This window comes from Myxine glutinosa, chromosome 10 (assembly GCF_964187855.1).
Source record: "Myxine glutinosa chromosome 10, kmMyxGlut1.1, whole genome shotgun sequence".
NCBI lineage: Eukaryota > Metazoa > Chordata > Myxini > Myxiniformes > Myxinidae > Myxine > Myxine glutinosa.
The window spans coordinates 99985860-100006469 of record NC_136270.1 but is presented as its reverse complement, the minus strand read 5'-3'; the positions used below and the strand labels follow the sequence as shown (position 1 = coordinate 100006469).

Below are 20610 nucleotides of genomic sequence, written 5' to 3'. Positions count from 1 at the left end.
GGCTTGGGATCCTAGGATCCTGGGTTCGAATCCCGGTCGATCGCTGAATTAACGCCAGGGGGGTTGACTCAGCCTGTCATCCTTCAGAGGTCGGCAAATTGAGTACCAGCTTGCTGGTAATTCCCTGTGTGTCGGAAGACCAACAGGGTTGGCGGCAGGAAGGGCATCCGGTCATAAAAATTGCTTCAAAAAAAAAGGGGACCATGGTGCCCGAAAAAGGCCAACCCCTGCTCTGTGGGGAAAAATGGCCTCTAAAGGTTGTCAATAGTCTATAATAGTGTAATGTAATATGTAATGTAATAATAGTGTAATAACTTTAGAACGGCTGAAGTGATCTAATTCAAACTTGGTACAGGTATGTATAATGATGTGAAGATGAACTGATTAGATTTTGGGTTCAAGAGGCCAAAAGTCAGTCTTTAATATGTCTATAACTTCAGAATGGCTAATGTTATCTAATTCAAACTTCGTACAGGTATGTATAATGGTGTAAAGATGAACTGATTAGATTTTGGGGTCCTGGTGTCAAAGGCCAAATGTCAGAGGTCATTTCATGTAAAATGTGATAACTTGGGAACAGCTGAAGACTGAAGGGATTCCCTATGCTTCCCACCTAAAGCAACGTTGAAAGATGGCAAAAGGTTCCAACAGGAATGACCCATTATAAAATGTTGAGTTAAAATTCATTTTCCTGTTTTGACCCCTGTGACCCAAAGTCTCCACACTCAGTCCAAGGGCATGAACAAATCAAATACAAGTTCAGATACAAAAAAAAAAACTTTCCATATTTCATGCATCCCCCAATGTGTTTAAAGTGTGCTTGTCATTACATTTTTTTTGTGGATTTGACCTTTTGACCCTGCCCCAGGGGGCATGGCCAAAAAATTACACTGCTCTTGCACCTTTGTGCAAGAAGTGTCATGTGGTGGTCATAACTACCAAGTTTGGTGAATTTCTGTACAACTATTTATGAGGAGATAATGTGACGGACGGATAGACAGACAGACAGATGGAGCGGATTACAATATCCCCCTGGTTTGTTTGTTTTTTCTTCAAAAAGGATGGAGACAATTAGGTCATTTCAGATTTTATAATTTCACAAAATTAAATATCACATGTGACTTGTTACCCTCGCCAGAGGAGAGAGGTATTGCATTTGAGTCCGTTTGTCTGTCTGTTTTGTTGTCTGTTTGGCTGTCTGTTTGGCTGTCTGTTTGGCTGTTTGTTTGGCTGTTTGTTCGCACAGAATGAATATGATTTTCTCTGCAACCGTTGGTCCGATTGACAGGAATTTTTCACCATACGTGCACCTCCTCCTGCAGAATTTTTTTTAAATGTTAATTATGACGTCATAGGTCACGTCGTGCGGGCGCCATCGTGGAAAAAACGAAAAACATTGCACCTCCATATCTCCGAAAGCGCTGCATAGAAAAAATTGGGACATGGCTCATTGTAAAGAACTTGGTTTGCTTTATGATGAATTTACATAGTTTGCTTTATGATGTTTATTATAAAGGCTGCTTTTATTATATTACTGTTAGATTGAGATCAAGTGTGAATTTACTGTCCAAGGTTGATGGATGTCATGTTGTTCTATTTCTCCAGGAAGGAAGCGTTTTTACAAGAATGTGTCAATCACTCATTCAGAAGGTTCGTGTATTGTCGCATGGACAGCCCCCACCCAAAAGTGCTTATTCACTATTCAGGTGGGAACCCGACATGCTGTGATGTAGTAACTTCGCAGATGATCAGACACTGTCAATTGCACAAACGGACGCCTCAGCAGTTGACGTTGTTCATTTTCTATGTGTGTTCTAACACATCGGTTATCAAACTCAGGACTATCCTCAATTTATCCCTCCAAGCATCCTAATGAAACCCAAGCGTTGACGTGGCAAAGTGGCGGGAATCATGAATGCGTACGCCGCCCTAACAAAATAATTAATATACTTATACAGGACATGAGGACACGGATGGAAATCCCAAACACAATAGACGCAATTAGCAATTAGTAAACACAATTACCCTAACACAAACACAAGCTATGGCACCACACACACAACAATCATGAGCTTGGAACTTGGCAAGTGAGATGAAAACATGTAGCACATGACATCCAAGCAGGCGGAAATGTAGCACACAGTACCCAGGTAAGCTGGAATGTAGCATATGACACCCCATGCAGGCAAAGGGAGCTGCAGGAAAGACGAGAGAGCTCAGAGCTGAGCTGATCCTGGCACGTTCTACAGTCACGTGAAAAAGTAAGTACACCCCATGTAAAGTTTTGACTTTTTCAACATATTTCAACATACACCTATTTGATCTTCATTTCAACAATATTGAGAGATAAAGGTGATATAATACAGACTTGGCATTTAATATGGAATATTTTTTTTGTGGGGGTGAACTTACTTTTCAAGATGTCTTTGAACCAAAAGTTCATTGGAATTACGTTGAAAGTATTCTAGATTTTGTTAATGTGACCTTTAAAAGAAACAAAAACCACATTTGACATTTCGAAACAAATAAATTGATCCTTGAAAGTGATGTAAACTGATATCGAACTCAATTCATGGACAGTACTGTGTTAAACTTCTGTACGTTTTCCAGAAGTATCTCTTTATTTTGCACGTTAGCCAATTTTTTTTTAACAAAAACAAAAGTTAAATTACGACTGGGATTACGGACAGTAAAATTACAGTTCAGTACTTCGTGTAACCCCCACGGGCATTCAGGAGAGCACGTACACGTTGAGGCATGCTGTTCACGAGATTTGCCAAGGTTTGGACAGGAATCGCTTGCCATGCACTGACAATAGTCTGCTGCAATTCACGCACAGAGGTCGGCTGCTGGTCCCAGTGGTCAATTTGACGCGTTAATTCTGCCCACAAGTTCTCTATCGGATTCATATCCGGGGACATGGCAGGCCACTCCATATGCTCTACACCACGGTCAGCAAGAAAGTGTTGGATCATGTGAGCGTGATGAGGCCGTGCATTGTCATCTTGGAAGACAAAGTTTCCTCGAAAGGCTGCACGAGCAAATGAAAGCAATGTTTCTTCCAGAATGGCCCTGTACTTGAACTGGTTCAGGTTTCCATTCAGAACAACCAGGTCAGTTTTGCCCCCTGCATGAAAAGCAGCCCAAACGGTCACCCCACCACGTCCAGCCTGGACTCTTGGCACTATACAATCTTTGTTGTAGGCTTCATGCACTTGTCTGCGCACTCGGACGCGGCCATCTTGACGATAGACCAGAAATCTAGACTCGTCACTGAAGATCACGTGATTCCAGTGTCCTGGCTGCCATTGACGGTGCTCTCTGGCCCACTGCAATTGGCGCTGGCGGTGTTGTCTGGTCAGGCGTGGCTTTCTCAGGGGACGTCTGGCACGATAGCCTGCTTGAACCAGTCGTTGGTTGACTAGCCTTCTGGATACAGGCACATTTGTTAGTTCCTGCCACTCAACCCGAAGCCGATTAGTTGACTTGGTACGGCCATTGCAGACTAACCGGTGCAGCTGGCGATCATCCCTCCTTGTGGTTCGGCGGGGACGTCCTGGCCTCGGTATTGGAGTAGGGACACCCCTCTGAGCATTTCGTTTCAGGATCTTTGACACCTGACCTTGAGTGATGCCATACTGCCGAGCAATAGCACGCTGTTTCATGCCGTAATTTTGTAAAGCCACCACTCCATGACAAACAGCATTGTCGAGTTGACGGACCATCTCCAGAGGAAGCGGCAATAACTTTTGGAGACGTGCAGCAGTTGTTTTCCACTAATACAGAATGCAACAACCCTTGTATACCCGACTGTGAAGCCAATTATCAAATGCACCTGTCCGTACATTTTGCCACGCCACCTGTGATATAATCATGTTGTTGACTTCTTGCTGCGACAGACAATCAGTGACATGGTTCTTTTAACAAATAAATCACCAAAGTGTAAAAGAAACTCAACAGATTGATATACTGAGTTAAGAAAGTAAACCCAAGTCAAGAAAAAAAAAATATTCCATATTAAATGCCAAGTCTGTATAACAAATATCATGAAACGTTTACATTTTGTAGTCCATTGTATAATTTAAATAAACATAAATACAAATTTCGCATGTGGAAAAAGTAAGTACACCCCTACATTTATCACCACTTCAAATACCTAATATTAGAATCAGGTGCACCAGCTCAGGTGCAAATGATTAGAACATCGTTAGAGAGGATCTTGGAGGAACCTGTCTTATTTAAACCTCAGACATTTAGTTTGGTTTGCTCTTTGTTGTTGAAGTGTGTGACGTCACCATGCCTAGATCAAAAGAGCTCTCTGAGGCCTTCAGAAATAAGGTTATAGATGCCTACGAGTCTGGGAAGGGATTTAAAAAGATCTCCAAACAATTTGAAATCAATCATTCGACTGTCCGGAAGATCATCTACAAGTGGTAAAGATTCCAAACAACTGCCAACTTGTTCAGGCCAGGCCACCCCAGCAAGGTCAGCCCGAGAGCAGACCGCAAGATGCTGAAAGAAGTCTCTAAGAACCCCAGAATGTCATCACGCGACCTACAGGTAGCTCTTGCCACTGTTGATGTCAAAGTGCACGAGTCTACCATTAGAAAGAGGCTGCACAAATTTGATCTACATGGGAGGTGTGCCAGGAGGAAACCTTTGCTGCCCAGAAAGAACATCAGGGCAAGACTAAAGTTTGCCAATGAACACCTTGGGAAAGACCAGCACTTCTGGAACAATGTGTTCTGGACAGATCAGTCAAAGGTAGAGCTATTTGGCCACAGTACCAGAAGACATGTTTGGCGAAAACCAAAGACAGCATTTGACCACAAGAACCTGATACCAACTGTAAAGCATGGTGGTGGAAATATTATGGTTTGGGGCAGCTTTGCTGCATCAGGGCCTGGGCAGCTCACGATCATCGAATCCACTATGAATTCTTCATTGTACCAGAGGGTGCTTGATGAAAATGTAAGGCCATCTGTCGGAAAGTTGAAGCTCAACCGAAGGTGGACCTTGCAACATGACAATGACCCTAAACATACCAGTAAATCCACCAAGGAATGGCTGAAAAGAAAGAAATGGAGGGTTCTGGAATGGCCAAGTCAAAGCCCAGATCTAAATCCCATCGGGATGTTGTGGGGGGATTTGAAACGAGCTGTGCATGCAAGAAACCCCTCAAACATCGCACAGCTGAAAGAATTCTGCATGGAGGAGTGGGAAAAAATTTCTCCCAGTCGATGTCAGAGACTGCTAGACAGGTATAAGAAACGCCTACTTGAGGTTGTTTCTGCCAAAGGGGGCAATACCACCTATTAGAGCCAAGGGTGTACTTACTTTTTCCACATGTGAAATTTGCATTTTTGTTTATTTAAATTACACAATGGACGACAACATGTGAATGTTTCATGATATTTGTTGTATTATATCACCTTTATCTATCAATATTGTTGAAATGAAGATCAAATAGCTGTATGTTGAAATATGTTGAAAAAGTCAAAACTTTACATGGGGTGTACACTGTACTTACTTTTTCACGTGACTGTATACCTCCTTGGCGAAGTCGACGGAGGCATTACGTTTTCGGGTTGTCCATCCATCCATCCGTGATAGGCTTTCGGTATCGCGATAACTGAATAAGGCTGGAGGGGTCCAAGTCAAACTTAATGTAACAATGAACTGATTTAGATTCTGGATTCAAGAGATCAAAGGTCAGAGGTCTCATTAGGTAAAAATTCTGTTACTGCGCTAACTTGTGAACTTGTGATGGGATTTTGACTAAACTTGGTACAAGTATATATTATGATGCAAAGATTAACTGATTCTATTTTGGCATCGAGGTCAAAGGTCAGGTCGTGTCAAGTAAAAATGTGATACTTGAGAACAGCTGAAGGGATTTAAACCAAACTTGGTACAAGTATGTACAAACCTCAGTCAATGCCTCCATCCATGATAGATGATTTGGTACTAAATGGTCAAGGGTCAGAGGTCACATTAAAACTCCTATTAATGTGATACCCATTGGCTGTGGGATTTGAACTAAACTAAGTACATGTACTATGATACATACATACAGATTAGATATTGAAGTCAAATGGTCTTGAGGTTTTAGGTCAAAGTTAGAGTAAGCAAAGGCTTAATATGGGTTCGGCATATAGGTAGGACGTCACAACGTAGAATTATGTATTTTTTTTTTGTATACCAAGTCTCGGCTCGTGTAAAATCTAACATGTAGAAACATATAATAAAAGGGAGTGGGAGACAAGAGGGGATGAGATAGGGAAGCACAACAACAGTTGAGAACAAGGACATCAGGAGATCTGTGGAAGAGAGAGGGCTGGGGCAGGGTACATGGGATAAACAAGATGGACGTTATAGGGACTTTCAGGAAAGAAAACGGAATTTGAAGTATAATTTGGGGTGGATTAAAGGGGGTAGAAAATATTATGGTTTTGGATGGGGGAAGATATGAGATGTCGAATTATGTCTGCACCACCTTCCCCTCTTCCCCCCCCCCCCTCCCTCCCTCTCTACTATACCCAGGCCAATCAATCACCAGTCATAGGTGCCTCTCTCTGCCCTGATGGTTCCCACAATCATTTATTAAGGGGGAGAGGATGGGGTGTCTCTCTCCGCTCCTGGCACAGTAGAGCAATCACAGACCCAGTGTCCTGCCAACGACAGACCGTGAACATTCCACAGCCCACATCCCACATGTTGTACAGCTCGGAGGAAGGGCCGTCTCCTTTTGTTTGTGCGAAGTAAAAGTGCCATCTCGTCCACTCACCCAGTTTGTCATGAGAGAATGCGTGGCAGGATGTCCTTCACCTGTCAATAAACAAGGCCTGTTTAACTTGCGGGTCGTACCATGGACAACTTAAACCCCAACACGTCCTTAATATGGTGTTCCAAAAGTCATCAGAACTAGGTGGAACATGGGTGGATGAAGGGGAATTTATAACGATAGATCCCCACCCCCCTCCCTGCTTAGTGGTCAAAATAATGTAAATGTCTAACGGGTCTAAAATACCTAAATGGTCTTCAAAGGTCTAAGGGTAAGCGGTATCGGCAGTCCAAATGTTTAAAAAGTACGTTCCAATAATACATAATTAATAGACGTAGTCACGGTGCAACTGATGTTCAAACAGTATGATTAAGAGACGAACAGTCATGGCCAAAAATATTGGCACCCTTGCACTTTTTAAAAATAATGCACCATATCTTCCAGAAAATTGTTGAAATTAAAAATATTTTGGTATCCACATTTGTATTTCTTTGGTTTACAGTGGAACAAAACAAAAAAAGCTGAAAAAATTACTAAATCTTAGCTTATTCCACACAAAAATCCTAAAATGGCCCAGACAATATTATTGGCAGCTTTTAGAAGTTGTTAGAAATAATTATATTTCAAGCAGGTGATTCTCCTTTACTTTGGAATTGAAGTCACCTGTGGTGAGTTGCAGGTGCCTGCAATATAAAAACAAGCGTTACGCCTAGGTCCCCCGTCGGGGAAGTGATGTGAGTTGACAAAGTGGAAGACGCAGAAAACATGCTATGATATTATATTTCGCTCACAAGGTTCAGACATACATGGAGGCGGCCATCTTGGATTTTGACGTGGCGACCCAATTTTCAATAGCGTTCTTCCTTATGCGTAGATACACCCACACACCAGATTAGAAGTTAGTAGTTCGTTTATTTTTCAAGATATTTCGCTCACAAGGTTCAGACATATATATGGTGGTGGCCATCTTGGATTTTGACGTGGCGACCCAATTTTCAATAGCGTTCTTTCTTATGCTTAGATACACCCACACACCAGATTAGAAGTTGGTACCTCGCTTATTTTTCAAGATATTTCGCTCACAAGGTTCAGACATATATATATATATATATGGTGGCGGCCATCTTGGATTTTGACGTGGCGACCCAATTTTCAATAGGGTTCTTCCGTATGCCTAGATACACCCACACACCTGATTAGAAGTTGGTACTTCGCTTATTTTTCAAGATATTCCGCTCACAAGGTTCAGACATACATGGCGGCGGCCATCTTGGATTTTGACGTGGCGACCCAATTTTCAGTAGGATTCTTCCTTATGCCTAGATACACCCACACACCAGATTAGAAGTTGGTACTTCGCTTATTTTTCAAGATATTTCGCTCACAAGGTTCAGACATATATATATGGTGGTGGCCATCTTGGATTTTGACGTGGCGACCCAATTTTCAATAGCGTTCTTCCTTATGCCTAGATACACCCACACACCAGATTAGAAGTTGGTATTTCGCTTATTTTTCAAGATATTCCGCTCACAAGGATCAGACATACATCGCGGTGGCCATCTTGGATTTTGATGTACATAAAAATCACTCATTCAACCAGTTTGAATCAAGAAAAGAAGTCATTCTGCTGTTTTGTGTCACTGTGTGTACCGCAATGAGCATGGAGAAAAGAAAGAAAACCAGAGAATTGTCTCAGGAGGTCAGACAGAGGATTGTCGCCAAGCATGGACAATCTCAAGGCTACAAGTCCATCTCCAGAGACCTTGACGTTCCTGTGTCCACCGTACGCAATGGTATCAGGAAGTTTAAGGCCCATGACACTGTAGCCAACCTCCCTGGACGTGGCCGCAAGAGAAGACTTGATCGAAGATTGCAGCGAAGGAATGTTAGAATGGTGGAGAAAGCACCTCAATCAACTGCCAAACAGATTCAAGCTGACCTTCAGGCACAAGGTATGACAGTTTCAACTTGCACCATCCATCACCAACTCGATGAAAGGGGGTTATATGGGAGGCGACCCAGGAGGACCCCACTTCTGAGAGCCTAACTGAAGTTTTCCAAAACACACCCGAACAAGCCAAAATCCTTCTGGGAGAATGTCCTGTGGACAGATGAGACCAAATTATAACTTTTTGGTGAAGCACATCATCTCTAGGAGGTTCAGTGATGTTTTGGGGTTGCTGTGCTGCCTCTGGTGCTGGGTGCCCTGAATGTGTGCATGGCATCATGAAATCAGGAGATTACCAAGGCATTTTGGAGTGCAATGTTCAACCCAGTGTCAGAAAGCTGGGTCTCCGTCGAAGGTCATGGGTCTTGTAGCAGGACAATGATCCCAAAAACACTTCAAAAAGAACCCAGGAATGGTTGAAGACAAAATCCTGGACTGTTCTGAAGTGGCCAGCAATGAGTCCAGATCTAAATCCCATTGAACACCTGTGGGGAGATCTGAAAACAGCATTTGGGAGAAGGCACTCTTCAAATCTGGGAGAACTGGAGCAGTTTGCACAAGAAGAGTGGGCCAAACTGCCACTAGAGGGTGTAGGAAGCTCATTCGTGGCTATAGGAAGCGCTTGACTGCAGTTATTTTGGCCAAAGGCTGTGCTACCAAATATTAAGTCTCGGGTGTTAATAATTTTGTCAATGCGATTTCTTTTTATTTTCTGAGTTAAAAGGATATATTACGTTCTCAATAAAAAAAACAAAGGTTCTGTAATATTTACAGTGCAATAACGAATTGTGGAGACCAAATTCTTTTCTCAATTTCAACTTTTTTTTCGAAAAAATTGTGTTATTTGAAAAAAGTGCAATTGTGCCATTATTTTTGGCCATGACTGTATCGTCACGTTGGTTAGTGGCTGGACATACACTTGCTCTATTATATACAGGTTACATGCACTGCGTACAAAATTGCTTTCTTGAGGTGTGGGTGGTGCGGACGGCTGGGTTTCGGAGGGGAATGATTGTAGAATTTATATTTACAGGATTTGAGTTTTTTGGCAGACAGAGTTGATTATTACAATTGCTATTTAATTTCAGTTGATGATTCTGCATGAATAGACCCCTCTACATTTACCATTGCTTGGCCAATTCTAGAGCCTTGTTAAGTCGTGTGTACATGAAACCACATTACTCAGATGCCCAAAGACTTATTACCAAATATTGCATCAGTAGGTACCCATAGACACAGAATGTGAAAGGTGTTCCAGTTTAAAAGCCCAACAATCTGATCAAAGACCTGTAATCAACCACACCTCCAGCTCAATATCAACATCACATGGACCATATCTTTAATGTCCATTGCATTCACGGTTGGGAAAATCATTCATAGTATGGCTGTTTGTGAGTTTTGGCCTCCTCTGATGTTCGCAGGAAAGGGCTATGAGGTTAATGTGGATCGATTGAAATTGCGAACTCCCCAGGGCCAAGTGCTTTGCCTTCCCAGTGAGCCTTTGGCTATTGCTGTAGCCACAGAGTGGGACCTGCAAAAAGATGTCATTCGTCTGGACACCATGCACCTGGTAAAGATATGCACACCCACTATCTTAAAATTTCAAAGAAACTGACACCATGTGCCGCATTCAAAGCTTTGCTGACACTTTTTATTATTTTTTAAATTTATTTATTTATTTACAGAGTGCCCTGTGCAACACTGTGCAAGATAACCCATCCCAGAGGAAGTCTGAGCAGGTTATCGCTGCTGCTCTCAGGTTCTTTGAAACGGACACGATATGGTGCGTACTTTATGAATGAAGGTCAAGGCTCATCAAAAGAGTTGGCCAACATATGATGGCTGAGAGACATATTGACAAAATGTTACAGTAAAAGCTCTGTTATCCTGCACTTTACCAATCGGCACGTGAGGGATCTCAATTACGTTGTTCACACACGACCACACAACTGACATCGATTATTACCCCATAAAACCAGAATTTAAAAAACAAAAAATTGTTTACACACGACCACACAGCTGATAAGTTGCTCTTTTGTTTGATTATACTAGGGCATGCCCGTACTATATATATATCTAAAATTATATCCCCCCCCCCTCTATTTACATGAAATGGTTTGGTCCAGCGAACGGCTTGCGTGAACGGAAAGCGAACGGCTTGCGAGTCCGTAAGTCCGGAAGTGACGTCCTCATTTGACTGTCCGGAAGGTCGCATATCGCAGTTACGATGAATCGCAAATTAGTTTTAATTAGTTTTAAAACATAGTTTAACGCCAACATAGTTTGCCAACGTGAAATAAATGAATACGCTCTCAAATGTGCCGTCCGAGGCAGAGTCTGTTCGCCACGTTCGGCACACGTGATAGCTCGCTGCTCTCTGATTGGTTGAATCGTTTTTTGGACATAGCTCGGTAACTACTTCTCCGATTAATATGAAACCTTGAAAAGGCACATCCTCAGGTCCCCAGCAATATACCTGGCAAGTTTAAAGTATATCGGACCCGTGGTTGTCGAGAAACAGCGGTCACAGACATACAGACATACAGAGATTACTGGAATCATAGATAGATGTAACATGTAGCTAAATGGTGTGTTTGATTAACCAGCAGGGGGGAAGTCCCTTGCGTGCCGGATAACAGTGCTTTTACTCTAGTGGGATACTTGCCTACAAGGAGCAAATCGTCAAACAACATGAGCATATAAAAACCGAGCTGGTAGCATTGATGCAGAGTCGGTGAGAGTGTTATTTGGTCAGCCGGTGAGAGTGATACTCCAGTGCTGTATTTGGTTAGTTAGTTGATTATCGTAGGTCAGTCAACAAGTATGAGAGACAGTTTTCGATGTGGTGGGAAAACAAGGTATTGGAAAAATGTAGGTGGGCAGCCCAGAGTGAAGATGGTGATTAATAAGAACAGAATACTGTGGGCTAACAACATGATATACAACGATGTATTGGGATTTTTGAATGAATACAAAGACCTGGCTGGTTAATGTGTGATGGAACGCAGGGTGGTTGGAGGTAAGGGGGATTAAGGGTGGGTGGGATTTGGGTAATAGACAGAACTACAGATATGAGATCAAACAGTTCTCAGGAAGAAAGTCTAGATCATTTGCTTTCCTCTCTTAGAAGCAAGATCTTCAATATCCTCTTCTCCAGGTCTTTAAGACAGCTGTTCACCACCATCTCAGATCGACCCCATCCAAAACCCCATCTTTTCCACCCTCTTTAACCGCCCACTACCCCACCCAAATCATTCCTCCTTCCAAATTTCCACTTTTTCTTCCTGAGTTTCCTTCTATGTCCATCTTGTCCACCTCATGCATCCTCTCCTGCCCCTCCCACCCCATTCTTCTCCACACCCATTGCTTGTCCAAGTTTCTCTCTATCTTGGCCTTCAATTCTGCTGTTGGTGTTTCCCCCCTCTCTTAACTGTTCCCTTTGTCCAGTTGCATCCTGATCCGTTCAATGTACTAACTAGTACTACAGTCACGTGAAAAAGTAAGTACACCCCATGTAAAGTTTTGACTTTTTCAACATATTTAAACATACAGCTATTTGATCTTCATTTCAACAATATTGATAGATATAGGTGTTATAATATAACAAATATCATGAAACATTTACATTTTGTAGTCCATTGTATAATTTAAATAAACATAAATGCAAATTTCGCATGTGGAAAAAGTAAGTACACCCCTACATTTATCACGACTTCAAATACCTAAAATTAGAATCAGGTGCACCAGCTCAGTTGCAAATTATTAGAACATCATTAGAGAGGATCTTGGAGGAACCTGTCTTATTTAAACCTCAGACATTTAGTTTGGTTTGCTCTTTGTTGTTGAAGTGTGCGGCGTCACCATGCCTAGATCAAAAGAGCTCTCTGAGGCCTTCAGAAAGAAGGTTATAGATGCCTACGAGTCTGGGAAGGGATTGAAAAAGAACTCCAAACAATTTGAAATCAATCATTCGACTGTCCGGAAGATCATCTTCAAGTGGTGAAGATTCCAAACAACTGCCAATTTGTTCAGGCCAGGCCGCCCCAGCAAGTTCAGCCCGAGAGCAGACCGCAAGATGCTGAAAGAAGTCTCTAAGAACCCCAGAATGTCATTACGGGACCTACAGGTAGCTCTTGCCACTGTTGATGTCAAAGTGCACGAGTCTACCATTAGAAAGAGGCTGCACAAATTTGATCTGCATGGGAGGTGTGCCAGGAGGAAACCTTTGCTGTCCAGAAAGAACATCAGGGCAAGACTAAAGTTTGCCAATGAACACCCAGGCAAAGCCAAGCACTTCTGGAACAATGTGCTCTGAACAGATGAGTCAAAGGTAGAGCTATTTGGCCACAGTACCAGAAGACATGTTTGGCGAAAACCAAAGACAGCATTTGACCACAAGAACCTGATACCAACTGCAAAGCATGGTGGTGGAAATATTATGGTTTTGGGCAGCTTTGCTGCATCAGGGCCTGGGCAGCTCACCATCACAGAATCCACGATGAATTCTTCATTGTACCAGAGGGTGCTTGAGGATAATGTGAGGCCATCTGTCGGAGAGTTGAAGCTCAACCGAAGGTGGACCTTGTAACATGACAATGACCCTAAACATACCAGTAAATCCACCAAGGAATGGCTGAAAAGAAAGAAATGGAGGGTTCTGGAATGGCCAAGTCAAAGCCCGGATCTAAATCCCATCGAGATGTTGTGGGGGGATTTGAAACGAGCTGTGCATGCAAGAAACCCCTCAAACATCACACAGCTGAAAGAATTCTGAATGGAGGAGTGGGCAAAAATTTCTCCCAGTCGATGTCAGAGACTGGTAGACAGTTATAAGAAACGCCTACTTGAGGTTGTTTCTTCCAAAGGGGGCAAAACCACCTATTAGAGCCAAGGGTGTACTTACTTTTTCCACATACGAAATTTGCATTTATGTTTATTTAAATTATACAATGGACTACAAAATGTAAATGTTTCATGATATTTGTTATATTATATCACCTTTATCTATCAATATTGTTGAAATGAAGATCAAATAGCTGTATGTTGAAATATGTTTAAAAAGTCAAAACTTTACATGGGGTGTATTTACTTTTTCACGTGACTGTAGCTCTTCCACGAGCCTCGTCTATATATATAAAAAAACACCAAAGTACAACAGAGAATCATTGCATTGTTATGATACATGGTAGACATGGTTGTATTGTGTTCAGAAACTTTTGAAGCCGAACCTTTCTTGATCTTTGCAAGATCTTTGCAGGTTTTCCCAAAGTTTGATTAAAAACCTGGCAGCTCTACTTTAGATCCAGTGCGTAACATAAGCACAAATCCCAGAGTGTCTCTACTCTGTTTATTTAGTTGAGATGTTTTGCTTTTCTTTTATCTATTTGTATCCTATGTTCACCTGGGTTGTTGTTTTGCACCTGTTTTGAAGCTTTCGTGCTGAAGAACCTGAAGCCCTGGTGACTCTCCAGAAAGAAGAGTGGGACCCAGTGGTACACTGGGCACAGCAAAGGTGGGAGAATGCCAAAAATGTCCATCATAAGGGTTACAAATTGTAATATGTGCTTGTAAGTTTCTTTCCCATCCACAGTAAGCTATATTTTCAACTTGAAATTGCAGTTTATCAGTTATTTCTTTGGACCCATTGATGTTTATATTGATCAGTTGACGTTTGTGACAGGGACATGAGCAGGGATCATTTTGATGCAACAGAAGTTGATTAAGTGTTTGAAATAAGTCTTGGAGATTATCGTTTTGTTTGGTGCCCATTGAGTCTTGGTGTTTGGTGGCAGCAGCATGTTCCTTTCCAGCTTTATGGTCGAAAACGTAATTTTTCACGGACAAAAACTTACCGATGATTGAATCCACTGCCTCTCATAATTCTGCAGCACATCCCCAGCTGTATGTGCCCCACTACTACATATACAGGAATACCATTTTTATAAATCGGTATGCAACATAGTCGGAAGAAAACCTAACCCGGAAACATCAACCACACGTTCACCAGCATCCATTCGATGAATAAGATCGGCTTTCACTTCTAAGGTGTCATTTTTACGCTGCCTCTTAGCCACAGATACAACCTCGTCACTTAAAATGCACTTAGGAGGCATGATGCTTAAGGACCACAGATATTTCATGATGAACTTCACAAACCGTGAGGATATCAACAAACATAGTCTACACGTCACAAGAGCTAAACAACGACAATAGAGGATATGGACTATGGTGAAGCTGTTTGTTAATGTTCACATAGTCAACCTCGACGTACCCACAATGTTGCATTAAATTACTAAACAAACTGAACTCAGCACTAGTGTACAGCATTAAACTTTAACACAAATTATACAGGGTGCAATAATGATACAGTACACTCTCGAAAAAATCACTGAAATACTGTACATAAATAATGTATTGTACTCCACAGTACAGTACATTAATTTTTGCTTGATGCAAAGTAGTTTGTTTACAGAGTAGGTGAAGGTGAAGGCTGAGGGGATGGATATGAGAGGACGGATCCTATCAGTGATGTAAGTGTGCGTTGAGGCGACGCAAATCAAGTAGTGATATTTATAAAGTGACGACATGTGCAAAACGACGTAAAAGGAGGAGAAGTAAATCGGGGGTATTACTGTACAAGGAATTGTTAGGGTAGAGCACGGATTGAGTTTAGGCTATAATCTGATAATTACAGGTTTAGGGCTGAATTAAATTTTTTTTTTTTTGTTCGTCCGATTCCGTTCTTTCAGGTATATATGTATTTGAAGGAATTGGAGTAATTGATAACAACAATCTTCTTACTTAAATTATTTGGTTAAATATATTGTTACGTTTATGGGGGGTAGATAAAAGAATACCGTAGGAGAGGTAGAATTGTATAGGAAATAGCATGGACCGTGTAACGTGTAGGAGAATGTCGATGTAATAAGTAGGGGAAACGTAGCTTAAGGTTTTTGAATGTGCATCATGCGGAGGGTGGTGCCATGCTAATTATCTTTATGGTTTAAAGGTCCCATGTAATTCAAAAGTTTCTGGTTATTTATATATTAACTTGACCTTCCTAGTGAAGAAATCACCCATGTTTCTTTTTTAAAATCAACAATGGGATAATTAGACCAATATTTTGAACATTTGTAGTGTTTTTCACAACTTGCTATGCCCCGCCCCTCAAAAAAGTGGAGTTCAGCGAACCGCAGGTCACGTGACCGGTGACGTCATCTCCAGAACGAAGTCCATGCCATCTCGATTCGCTATGCTTCGGCCCGCGATCCGTTCCGTGTAATTTGTATGTACTCTACTTTTGATTTGCTTGATCTTGATCTGAGGTATGCTGAGACACATGTGTGTCACGCCTCGCCTCGTTGATAAGCCCGCAAGGTCGCTCCGTGGAGCGGCCTGCACATATTCAACTATGGGTGAATTAAATAATTAACAACTCACGGTCTGAGGTAACTCGGCTAAAAATTATCCGATTTGCACCAAATAAAGTTTATGAATGGTTTCACAGACCCCTACTTCTCACTAAAAGTGGAAACAGAATGTAAATTGGAGTTAAAACAAGCCTGCAAGGTCGCTCCGTGGAGTAGCCTGCACATATTCAACTATGGGTGAATTAAATAATTAACAACTCACGGTCTGAGGTAACTCGGCTAAAAATTATCCGATTTGCACCAAATAAAGTTTATGAATGGTTTCACAGACCCCTACTTCTCACTAAAAGTGGTAACAGAATGTAAATTGGAGTTAAAATAAGTGTTTGATTTGTATCAAGCAAATGCATGTGGAGCATGCTTGCGAGCGAGCTGCGTTCTGGAGGTGACGTCACATGGATTACATCATCGGCTTTGAGGTATGGGGCAGAATTTATAGGGGCGTTCCCAAGTGGTTTGGTTTTCTTTCATTCTTAATGTTTCAGAGTGAATATAACAAAAAAATCAATGCCATATTTGAATTCACCATAAAAAGACTCATTTGGATGATATCAAATGCATTTTGAATGAGATTCCGTGTCTGTGGACCTTTAAGACTAGTTTCCCCCAGTGCTTATTTAGTTGAGACTTCCCTCTGTGCAGCTCCAAACTTCCCTCTGTAAATTTTCCCTTGTGTTTTTTGCACAACCTTTAAACAACAACAACCGCCGACAAAAGCCAAGATCAAGCCGGTCGGGCTAAGCCCCGCCCAATGGACCTAAGGATAAAGCCCCGCCCATGAGAGGCGGAGAATCGGGGGGTCGAGAGAAAATTTCGGCAAGCCAAGCCCTGAGGTATGCGATTGGCCCATAGAGTTATATTATAGACTAGAGGGCATACTCGCTATGCCGCATACAGAACCCGGCCGTGCCACCATGGAGACCCGGCCACCATGTTTTTGGGGGGCAACAAGTACACGGATGCGCACACTAACGCTATGGTGTCTTAGAACGAGTGGCCGTTTAAAGTTGATTTTTATTATTTGTTTCTTTTTTCTTTAATCTTAACGAACAATATAGTCATTGCCACTATTTATCATACATTAAAGCACCAATCTTGATTGAAGTTGGCAACAGAACGAACGAACGATACATTTATTTACCTTAAAAAAAAAGTTCTATTTTCCTGGTTATTAATGGAGTGTAAAACAGTTGATTATAAAACACCCATGATAAAACGAAGTTACACTCGGTCATCTGGACATTCACTCTGCTCACTGTAACGGGAAGGGGGGCACAATCACACATATGCTGGTAGTGTAAAACTGCAACATAAAAAACTGAGGCACAGTGACAAGAAAGATCACTTTCATATTTAATTTAATTCATTGCAACTTCATTTATAATTCAAACCTTAATTTAAAAAAAAAAAAAATATATATATATACAAAATCACCCACCCCAACCAACCAACCACACACACACAAACAAACACAAACACCCCAACAAATAAACAAACAAACACCACATCCATTCCACATGGTCTGGGTCCGAGATGGTTCGGGTCCGACTTGCCTCGAAACATTTCTGTAGACTAGTATTGTAGGTGTTATCAGTCCATCAGTCATGATCATGATGATGACCAGATAACCACCTTTAGAGGCCATTTTTCCCCGCAAAGCGGGGGTTGGCTTTTTCGGGCACCGTGGTTGTTGTTGTTTTTTGGTCCCCTTTTTTGAAGCAATGTTTTACGGCCGGATGCCCTTCCTGCCGCCAACCCTTTTTGTCGCGAGGGCTTTTTGTCGCTTTTTGTCATGATGACGACCAGATGACAGACAAAAATAAACTCTCGCAGGTTTGAAGTTCATTTTTAGTGTAAGGCCGAGTGTAATGCTTGGCCACAATGGCATGAATGAAAGGCCTTTGTTCCAAAGATTGAAAGAGTTGCAAAGAGCCATCAACTCCACCTGTCATGCCTGTGCCTGTCTAGCCCTACAAGCAGGGCTGTATGGCTCTCTTTTACTATGGGTCTTATTGTAATGGCGACAACAATAAGACCCATGACAAAAAAAAGAGAGCCATACAGCCCTGCTTCTTGTTGTATGCCTGTCCGCCTCTCTCAATGAATCTGACCAAATTCCGACCAAAATTTCTACTTTTAAAAAGAAAGACATAGACAGAGTACTCACCTGTGAAAACTAACATCCTTCTTCTGGTTGCTACGATTTGTTCACCCGTAGCAGGCACAACTTTTCGGCATCTTTCCACTAGAAAATATTCACGACACAACTAGGTCATGTACATGTACATGTACGTTGTCAAGAAATGCTGCCCCCCAAAAACATGGCTGCCGGATGTCCTTGTCGGCACGGGGTCACGTGGTATGTACGCCCTCTAGTCTATAATATAACTCTATGGATTGGCCCGTAGGACGTGGGCGGGACGAACTGGGAGGGATGTGCAGCGATTGGCTCAGGAGTGAAGAAGAGGAGAGGAGGAGAGTGCGCTTTTTGACATGGCTTGAAGAAGAAGGTTGGCCATTTTGTGCGATGGCAGTTTCTGTGCGTGCTTTTGGAGAAAGAGGAGCTCTGGGCTGCCTTGGAGACACTTTGAAAGAGGGTTGTAACTGCTGGGCTCTTGGTGGGCTGAATACCGTGCTGTTCGTCACAATGACGAAGAATTGGAGCTTAAGAGGGCCATCCTCACCACTCGCCTCAAGGGCCTGTGTGCCCTCGACGCACGGTACTATGGCCGCCATCTTGTGCGCTTCCCACACGGTGGCATCAAGCTTCAACAGCCACCAACCTAAAAGGTTCCATTTTGAGGCCGCAGCTAAGTGCCGGCAAAAAGGGGGGATTTTATTTTCATTTACCTTTCCCTTTGTGTATGTATTTGCAACTGCGTGGGTGGATGTGCCTCATAGTGGGATATATAATTAGTTTTTACCACAGTATTCCTTTTCATTCCGTGGTCGAGTTTCATTAAAGCATTTGTCTGCATTTTATTTGTCGTGTTTATTTGTTCGTGGTTTAGGGAATACACACGTGTGTCCGTTCAGTTAAACGCCTCTCATCTCTCCCGTCCGGCGTGCGCTAAAAATAACTGCCATTTTTGGGAGTTGCCTCGGAGATTAAGGCTGGTTCGGCTGTCCGTCCCTGGTGATCTTTATCTCCGGACGATGCGACAATATTCCACTGTATTGTTACAGACGCGGCTTTAGATGTTATATTGACCGAGCGGTGGTGTATTTAACCGCGTCCGAACAGTTACTCCCCGATTAGAGCCCGATTCCACCCGACGTTGACCAGATCGCCCCACAGATATTCAATCGGGAAACCTCTAAAGCGACCGAAAGAGAATGAAAAAGAAGAAGAAGAAGAGTACGGAGGAAGAACAGATTTATTATACACACACAAGCAATGGATGGAAGAAGCAGTAACACAGCGAATCGTTAACTTACACTATTCATTTTTACTTAACCCCAAGACAATGAGCAGGACAGGACGTTCACACTTACACAGGGGATATTGCAGGCAGGTAGGGCTTGAGGTGGATTGCTTGAGAGGGAGGCAAAGTCGGGAGGCCGCAGCTCGCAATTCCTCGCGGTTTTGGCGGGAAACCCTCCGTCGTGTATCCGCTGCGGTAGACGTCACGCGCTGGTTCGGCACACCTGCTCCTCTTCTTGGGGTGGAGCCGTCTCCCTCCTTTCAGCGCGTCTCTCCAAAGCTGGTTTCCTTGCCGAGTACCTCTCCTCTTTGGCTTGGAGCGTTTCGCATCTCACCGCTCCTCTTGGTGCAGCCTCTTTGCTCATCTCCCAGGGTCATCTCCCAAGGCCTCTCATAAAGCAGTCCCTTACAGTCGCTTTTATCACCTCGGGCGGAATTAAGCCGCCGGCTCCGAGGGCACGCCTACCGGGTCGCTCACCGTGGTGTTGATTGGCTGTTAGGGCCGGTTCACTCCTTCCCTCTTATGACGAGGTGGAGACACGCCTTTCTTCTCCGACTCAAAGCACATGGGCAATGGCGGTTGAAGAAAACCGCCCAAAATGCGGAAGGCAATTGGAAAGGAGGTTTTGGGGAAATTGGAAGGGCCTACGCTTATTTTATTTGATACAATGCAAAGTCAGTCTAGTGGGAAACACATATTTAGCCTACATGGAATAAGGAAATACACGATTTAAAAGATATATCGTGACCTGCGTGTAAGTTTCATGGAATTAACTAGGAGGCCGACTGCGACCATTATTTACATTAACAGGGTGTTACCGTACTTTTGTAACGTTCACATTGTAACGTTTCCACATTCGTTACACTGCACCCTCCTTTCTTCAGGCCCGTACTCGGGCCTACTAAACTTTAACTTAGTGTGACACGTAGGTGTAATTCCCTCTACAATTAACCTGACCCTGAGTGTGACAATTTTAAAACACAAATAAGTATGTCCCCCTATTGCATTGCACCCTGTCTA

The 20610-nt window shown here is 42.7% G+C and overlaps 1 protein-coding gene across 7 annotated transcripts in view; it reads left to right on the top strand.

Annotated features, from left to right (window-relative positions):
* The window catches only part of ATPAF2 (ATP synthase mitochondrial F1 complex assembly factor 2), a 37680-nt gene that overhangs the window by 1498 nt on the left and 15572 nt on the right, over positions 1-20610 (top strand). For 4 of the 7 annotated variants that reach the window (XM_078785931.1, XM_078785929.1, XM_078785930.1 and 1 more), the window contains exons 3-6: positions 1606-1650; positions 10157-10305; positions 10421-10518; positions 14167-14247. In XM_078785931.1, coding sequence (XP_078642057.1) covers positions 1606-1650; positions 10157-10305; positions 10421-10518; positions 14167-14247 — 373 coding nt within the window. Of the gene's footprint in view, positions 1-1605; positions 1707-10156; positions 10306-10420; positions 10519-14166; positions 14248-20610 lie in introns of those variants that run through there. The other 3 variants (XM_068126406.2, XM_068126409.2, XM_078785932.1) reach the window with 2 other exon arrangements.